This window comes from Haplochromis burtoni, unplaced genomic scaffold (assembly GCF_018398535.1).
Source record: "Haplochromis burtoni strain Fernald_Lab_line unplaced genomic scaffold, NCSU_Asbu1 Contig_154, whole genome shotgun sequence".
Classification (NCBI taxonomy): Eukaryota; Metazoa; Chordata; class Actinopteri; order Cichliformes; family Cichlidae; genus Haplochromis; species Haplochromis burtoni.
In genome coordinates, this window is record NW_024582515.1 from 1,198,462 (window position 1) to 1,207,099 (window position 8,638).

Genomic DNA, 8,638 nt, shown 5'->3' on the forward strand with positions numbered 1-8,638 from the left:
CATATCGTACTGTGTATGACTGTGTATGTGACAAATAAAATTTGAATTTGATTTGAATTTGATTTAAAAACAAGAAATGGGTAATAGTGTATTTTTGTGCATAATATTCTTTACTCGTTGTATCCAAATCCCAGAAGGAAGAAGAAGACAAATTTAAAAAAAAATAAACAAAAATAAAACAAAAATATATTTCTCTTTCTTCCCAGGTCAGTTTTGGTTTTAAATCCTGATTTTTAACACCATTCAATGAATCTGCAAGTTACATCGGGTGCAGACATTCATGTTCCCTTCATTATTCATCATCATCTTTGTCACTAGTTTGCTTGCAGTTATTTTTATTCATTAAATTAAGCAAAAAACTAGACTAACCAACTAATCTAAAACTAAGAAACACTAAAATATTACCTTAAATTTGAAAACCAGCTAAAACAAATATCCCCATTCAAAAATGTCAATCGACAATTGCATTGGCTTAGTGAGTGACGCCTTTAGAATCTTAGATCAAGCAGCAATTTTTAGTCGGTTTGTTCGCAGCAGTTGTTTTCTCAGCCTTCAAATGTTCGACCAGAGAAACATTTGAAACATTTACAGAACAAAATGAAACAAACTGAAGAAGAGAAGCTTCAACTAGAGGAGAAGAGCAGACAATGGAATAGAAGCAGAAAATAAAACCTTGGAAGAAAGAAAAGACCAACAAACTAAGAATATGCAACACCAGCAGAGGCGTAATTTCCAGGGGGGTTAGGGGTGTTATGACCCCCCCAATAATCAGACCCAACCAATATAATCCCCCCTAATAAAATTATTTATTATCTTGCATTATCTTGTTAATTTTCTTTACTCACTTCAGGTTTTACCAACAAAATAGTTGCATGTTTAATCATCTGGGAACTCACCCAGATTTATTTATTTAGACAGAGATCTTGACCCCCCCGATGTTCAGCACAAAGTTATGCCGATGAACACCAGCCTGACATAAACATTAATGAAATTATATGTGGTTTTCAAAAAGTTCACTAATATTAAACATTTAGCAACAGCAACGTAGTCACAATGTGACTTACGTGACTTCTGTGGTTTGCATGCAGCAGTCACCTTTTATGATTCTATTGTGCCCTCCCCCCATCTCTTTACCCTGTGTTCTTAAAAGTGAACACAGGGCAAAGCTCTTCATATTTTTGGCCACCAGATGTCACCAGAGAGGACTGCGTTGAAAAGCTTCGAGTAATGCCGGGGCAAGCCGTGCGTGAATTATTAACGGACCCAAGATGCAGACTGCTTAAGTTGTGAGTGAGCTTTATTAACAAAAAGGTGAAGCAAACAGGGACGAGGTAGACGAAAACCAAAACCTAAGAGTAAACTAAACTGGGAAAAGCTAAGCAAAAACAAACCTGAAACCTTGAGACGTGAAACAGAGATGCGGGGAAAATGCACAGGAAAGTGGAGGGGAACAACACAGACGAACCAGCAACTACTATGACAGAAGACACGACTAAAATACACTCAGAGAAACACAGGGACATTACACACAGTTGGGGGACACAGCTGGGAGTGATTAACGTGACGAGACCAGGGAGGCAAACTGAAAACACTCACATAAGACGCAGACCTTCACAATAAAACAGGAAACACATACACGTAATGACGCGACACACAAACTTAACACAGACTGAGGGACACAGAACATAGGAACATGAAACGTGAAAATGGAGAGTACAAGAAACCCAGAATAAACAAAACCACAGAATAATAATAAACCAAAACATAAACACGGATTCACAGACTCCGGACCATGACAAATGGCTTCTTGGGATTTATAAAAGATAAATCCTGATCATCCTTTTCTTACATTTCCCAATATATGTACAAAACATTAAACAAAACGTGTTGAAAGATGTATTAGATAATAGTAGACTGTGCACATTTTTTGACAGGTGTGGCAGGCATCAGGTATCTCACTCTCTTCCAGAAGCGAGAGTTCCATGCTGCAGCGCCTCCAGAGCCCTCTGGCCACTTCAAAGGGGCACTCTTACGAATCAGGTGCTGCAAGCCCGGGGGGAGGTGTGTGTATTGCTGTGGCCCCGTGTCTCCTAGCTGGATCAAAATCACACTCAGTTCCCTCTGGACCAATGCATGGTGGAGCCCCACCTGGTAAATGATCAACAACACTTTAGTCTCCCTTTCACTGTACACTTAGTATTTTTATTTACATAAATGCTATCTAGTAGTGCTGCACATTGAAAAAATAGAATAAACTTAAGTATAAAAATATGATGCCATGATACACATATAAGTAGAATCATTTGTTTTCACAACAATCAATCTATTCCTTATTAACACAGCAACAGATGCCTCAAGGCGCTTTATATTCTAAGGTAAAGATCCTATGACAATAGAGAGAAAACCACAACAATCAGAAAATTTCCTATGAGCAAGGATTTTGTGATAGTGGGAAGGAAAAACTTCTTTTTAGCAGGAAGAAACTGCTAGCAGAACCAGGATTAAGGAAGCGCAGTCATTTGGGGGTTAGGGGAGATAGGAGAAAAAACACGGTGTGACAAGAGCCAGATTAATAAGAACTGATGATTAAATGCAGAGCAGTGTATGAACACACAGAGAGTGAAAAAGGGGTAGTTATATGGACAAAATTGTTTTTCTTATATTTTTATGGCTCAGTAAAATAATCTCAATTAAACCTGCAGGTTAACTAGTTTGTGTATGTGATCGAGCTTCATGGATACATAAAGCTGGGTATCGTCTGCATAATAAGGAAAACGTATGCTATGCTTTCTAATAATGCTGCCTAAGGGAAGCATGTATAATGTAAATAGAAATGGTCCTAGTACAGAACCCTGTGGAACTCCATAATTAACCTTAGTGTGTGAAGAAGCCTCCCTATTTACATGAATAAATTAAGATATGATATGTCACTTACCTTTGCTAGTGTCAAGGTAAGTGACGCCTGATAACTGCAATGCCTTTTCTAAACTTCTTAACATGTCACCCACATTATGTTAATAAAAAGGTTCAAACCAACAATTAAATTAGTAAAAACTAACCATAAATTAATGGAACTGAAAGGAAAAATTCAAAATGAAATTCAAAATATTCAATTGTGCACCAACTATTCAACTATGTGTAACTGCTATTACTGCTTGTTTGCTTACCTACACCAAAATAAAGTTGATGGTCATCGTGTATAAAGCCATATGGAGTGGATGTATTGAACTTGTAGCACATGGCCCTGGTCCCCAAGTGGTACTTATTTAGCTGCATCTCAGTTTCATTTTTCCCCTCTCTCCTCCATCTCTCCTTTTTATCTGATCATTAATTTTTTTTCAAATGTCTGTTTCTTCAAATAGTGTCTTTGTGGAGAAATATAGTATAACAGCCACACATTGTCCCGTTTACCATTATGTTTATTTATTTCCAATATTTCAGTCTGTCTGACATGTCTAATAGACAGGCATCCTTAATTGGCCGAACCTTACTGAATGCATGCATAGATGCAAATGTTTGCATGGACACTTTATCTCTGTATCTGACAAAGTTTGCAAGGACCAAAAAGTTGTAATTGAATAAAAATGTAATGGTAACAGTGTGTGGAGGTTGTGCTACATTTCTCCACAAGGATTTCTTTCCCCCTATGTGCACTTGTTTCCTTAGATTTGCTGTAAAAATATTGTACTTTTCCCACCGACGGTATTGTACTAGAGTACCAGTATCTTACATCATGCAATACCAATAAATTAGAGTACAGGAATATAGCTTATATTTACTTGACTACTTTACTTGCACTTTATTTAAGTGCTGTACCATATTCTGCTTCTACTCCACTATATTTTGGATGCAAATATTACAGTTTGGATTCCACTTGTAGGTATTTTTTAAAATGATAAAAGAATCTGAAGTGTAATTCCACACAATAGGTATATACTATAAGTATTTAAAATATATTGTGCAGTTATATTGATTATACACCCTGTGCACCATTAAGCTAATTAAGTAGAAGTATAACTTTTCAATACTTTTTTCCACACTGCAAAACAGTTATCCAACACAAAATTATACTTGTGCAACACAACTTTTCATGTAATAAATCTGAAATGGGACACAGGGCTGCACAGGATTCTGAAAACTTTTGTCTTTAGCCAGCTCAAAATTTCAAACAGACAAATATAAAAGGAACAAAAATGTATGTAATTAAATGAAATTGAAAAGAAGTGTGAAGTGGCTAAATCAGTCATATTTTAAAGAAAGATAATTAAGCAAAACAAATTTGCCTACTGTGGAGAAGATAGAGAGGATGTTAGCACCAAGCCTCTTAAACCATTATCCAGTGGGAACAAGTGTACTTCCTCTCAGGACCTGCCTCCTACCCTGTTCGCCTCCTACAAAGCCAGGAGGAGGAAAGCCAAGCAGTTGGCAGGGTCCTCACTCCATGTCTAATGCTTTCTACAGCAAATTATTCTGCACTGAATTGATCTCTGACTAAATATTCCAGTTTCAGTGAAATTAAATTGCATTTTATTTATATAGCGTTAAATCACAACAACACTTGCCTCAACGCACTTTATATTGCAAGGCCCTACAATTTCTTGTGGACCTCCTTGTGTGCCTTGTTCTTGGTTCCACAACTCCCACCCCCATTTAAAAAAGATGCTACAAAGGCCCCTGCTCACATTGCCTGCAAAGCAGAGAAAGACAGACAGAGAAAGTGGGAAACGCTGGATAAGCGTATTTATGTGAGTCTCTTAGTATGCAAACCTGCCAGGTTTCTGTGAGCCAGAGAATTCTGATGTGTGGATTGCATAAAAGATGAACATAGCTACCTCGACCCCACTCACTGGTTTGTGAAGTCCAATTTTAAAGCCTTTGGATGAGCACTTTGGGTGCTTTACAAGTCCTTGAATAATGATTTGTCAATCACAGGTCATTAGGCCAATGAGCATACTCCCAGGCAGTCCCTGTCTCAGTTCTCACCTGCCAGTCAAACCCTCCCATCACTGAGGTTTGGGGTGAGGCAGGCCATCGCTCTGTCGTCATGGAGCCTGATCCCAGATCTGGTGTGAGAATGACCATGAGCCTCCTGCTCTGATTCATGCATTTCTCCACCAACTCCAGACGATCTGTTGTGGTACAACAAAAAGAAAAAAACAAAAAAACAAAAAAAAAAAACAGGTACATGATGGCTCTTTAAATTAGGCAGCACAACACTGGTATCCCTTTAACACTTAAGCTGGGCTACAAAGAACACTGCAGACAATAAAATACCTGAATCACAAATACAAAATATATTGGTTGTTGATGTCCAAAATTACAATTAAAGCACATAAAACACTGACCTTCCCCTGGTATGTCATCCCTCCCGTGGATAAAGAGCCGATATCCGCACTTATCCTCGAGGACAGAGGGCAAAGTCTGTGTGATAAACTGAGAGAGTGTGTCCTCAGTGATCTTGTCCATTGGTGTCTGGTAGACCACATAGGCATCATATAAACTTGTGTCTGGGAAACAAACAAACAAATCAGTGGAAATTTATGTGTACTTTCTTTGACAAGGTTTTCTCAGTTTTTTTTATTAATGTTTCTTCCTTATCGGCTCATTGTGATGTAAAGTGACCCTGTCACCACAATAAGTCATTTGTGTTTGAACAGTTGTGGTCAGAAGTTACAAACACTCATCATTGACATGAATGTGTAATTTTTAACTTCTTTGAACCTTTCTTTTTCCAGTGTGGAACAATTGTACAGCATACATCTTTAATGAGTTGAAACATACAAAAAAAACCCAACAACAATTGGGAGGACAGGTTTCAATTCATCCCACAAATGCAGAGTCAAGATTATGCATACAGGCTCAAATATATGATAATACTACCACTAATATTTGGTAAGATGCCCCTTGACCAGATGCTTTTAGCAGCCCCCAAAAAGTTTCTGACTCAATTCTGGATGGATGTTTGACCACCCTACTTGGCAGAACTGGTAGGTTTAAATTTGTGATATCATCTCACTTTTGGGCGTCACTCACAAATTTTCAATATGGTTGAGGTCAGGCTTTGGGAAGGCCAATGTAGAAACTTAATATTCGCCTGGTTTAACCTTTCCAAAACCAGTTTTGAGACTGTGGAATATGCACACATGATAAATGGCTGCTGAAAACTGTGTATATATTATCGCTCCAACTGCACTTTATGGACCCCTGTGTTGCTGTAATATGTGAATTGCCACAGTGTGGGATTAATAGAGTCTATGTCATGCCATCTCAAAAGCTTTCTCCAAAAGGCATTTGGCTTACTTGTTCAAAGTGTCCAAAGTGAACCAGCATTTTTTATATGTTGTTTGAACCTTCAGAAGGAACCAAAACACTTCAGGTTTACTTATTTGTTATTCAATTTGGTTACTCTTGCATTTTTCTTATATTTCTAATTTGTCATATTGAAAACCACTGGATACCACTATTTTGTAGCAAACAAGCTGATGAATATTTTAGGAAGTAACTTTTGTTTTGACATAATATTTCAGGGTCTATAACCACAACATCTTCCTCTCTTAAGTCTTGGATGTGTTAAACTGGTGCATTTTTCCTTAAAGTATAGCACTGAAGCCAGGGAGCAGGAGTAGCAGCTAAACTGGCTCGGTCTATCCTCTGAAACTGACTAATTAGCATTGTACTTCATTCCTTTACTGTTGGTACAAAACTAAGATAATAAAGCCCCCAAGAAAAATATTTACTCTCTTACCTTTATTGCTACTGCTTAGTGGGAAGTAGGGTCTGAAGAACAGGGCTAAGTCAATGGCAAAGTATTTGACCAAAACAGCGACAAAAACACCAACGAATAACATGCATACTCCTCCAATGGCAAGTGGAATTATGGATTCTAGGAAACACAAAATTATAGTGTAAAATAACATTTCCATGCTTCGCTATAAGTCAACAGACATTTTTGTTAGCAAGGCCAAAAAACAATCAATAGCCCTGTGACTGACCTTTCCGCTTAAGAGTTAAAGTGGCATTCTTTGTTACGTAATAGCCCTCGCCAAAACACTTAAACTTCTGTTGAAAATCCTTAGCAGACACTTTTTTAATGGTGAGGATTGCAGTGGCAATGGTATTCTTTGAAGGTTCCTCAGTTGCTCTAACAAAGAAGATAAGAGTTTGTTTTGTTAAAGAAGACAAAGGGTCAAAGACAAAGTTCAGCAGAAAGGTTCACTGCAGACAAATGAGAGGAAATACATAACAGTTACTATTTAACATATTTTCAACAGATCTTTGAGGTTCTCTTAAGTGTGACTCTTAAACAATAGCACTTAAAGAGGTCATGTTAACTTATTCTGTAAAACACCTTAGAAGCACCTTAAACTACATGTTGAAATCCACTCAAAGGATTAGCAAAACATTAAGTGTACATTGTGTAAAGTATAAAAGAGGCTTACATTTTGGTAGTTTGACTATAACCATCCCTGTTTTTGAAAGGAATTCCATTGATGTACCAGCTGGCATTACAGTCATGTTTCACATTAGTCCCACACAAAACTGAGCAATTCAGCTTAATCTCCGAGCCTGGAAGGAAAGAAGGAAGGGAAGAAGGAGGGAAAGAAGGAAGGATGAAGAAAGAAAGAGGACGGGTTAACCCACTGGAATACAGGGTAAGATGCACGACAAAGGCGCACATTCCCCTGAATGCACAGTCAGTAAAACTGGGACATTATTCTTTCCAGGGTTTTTATATATTCCATGTGACCAGCTATGGAGTAGTAATAGGATGCCTTGAAAATCTTTCCCGATGGCCACTCGTTTAACACCTCCACCAGTTTATCAAACCCCAGCCAATCGGTAACAAACATCAGGGGGTGCAACACAGCCCTAATTCTATGTTTATTCCTGTATTTAGTTTCCACTGGCACTAGGATGCCTGTAAGCCCTGATTGCAGCAACACTTAAACGGAAGGTGGCAAACTTGCAAGCCTGCACCATTGCCTTAAATGCATCCAGGAAAGTCTACAGGTCATCCACCTCCGTCATTTTAAATAAGTCCACCTCAGAGAGTGGAGGTGACAGTGCTGGAGAAACCGCCACTCCTTCCTGGGTCACCGGGTACATTGGGCACCAGTGTGGCAGTTGCTCCTGCCACTGTGAGCTCTCCCCAGGAAGGGCAGAGGGATGCATTTTACAAACAATTTTATTCACACAAAGCGTTACACACACAATCTTTCTCTCTTTCTGTTTTTGGCTTTGTCTTGTTTCTGGCCCCCACACCTACTGCCAGAGGAGAGGTTAATTAGACAGATGTGCTACCCTCATCATCAGGCACTGGTCCCCAAAAACACACTGCTCCACCTCCCCCCTTCTTAAGTCATGAGTCAGTCACTCCCTGTATGGATGCAACTTTAGTCCTGCTAAGTGCTAACTGAGTAACTTTCAGAGGATCACTGTTATTAACCAAGTATTTGCAGTGTTTGCAGCCTTACAGAAACCTGGTTGCAGCAGGATGATTATGTTAGTTTAAATAAATCAACACCCCCAAGTCATTCTAACTAGAGATGGCACGATACCACTTTTTTATGTCCGATACCGATACCGATAGCATAAATTTGGATATCTGCCGATACCGATATGAATCCGATATAGTGTT

At 38.6% G+C, this 8,638-nt stretch overlaps 1 protein-coding gene across 1 annotated transcript in view; it reads right to left on the reverse strand.

Moving 5' to 3' along the window:
• Nucleotides 1–1,279: 1,279 nt before the first annotated feature.
• il1rl1 (interleukin 1 receptor-like 1) overlaps nt 1,280–8,638 on the reverse strand; it is a 13,259-nt gene continuing 5,900 nt past the window's right edge. The window contains exons 7-12 of the mRNA XM_042224889.1: nt 7,440–7,566; nt 6,993–7,141; nt 6,746–6,883; nt 5,346–5,507; nt 4,984–5,129; nt 1,280–2,148 (exon numbers count right to left, since the gene is read on the reverse strand). Coding sequence (XP_042080823.1) covers nt 1,900–2,148; nt 4,984–5,129; nt 5,346–5,507; nt 6,746–6,883; nt 6,993–7,141; nt 7,440–7,566 — 971 coding nt within the window. The 3' untranslated portion in view covers nt 1,280–1,899. The remainder of the gene's footprint in view (nt 2,149–4,983; nt 5,130–5,345; nt 5,508–6,745; nt 6,884–6,992; nt 7,142–7,439; nt 7,567–8,638) is intronic.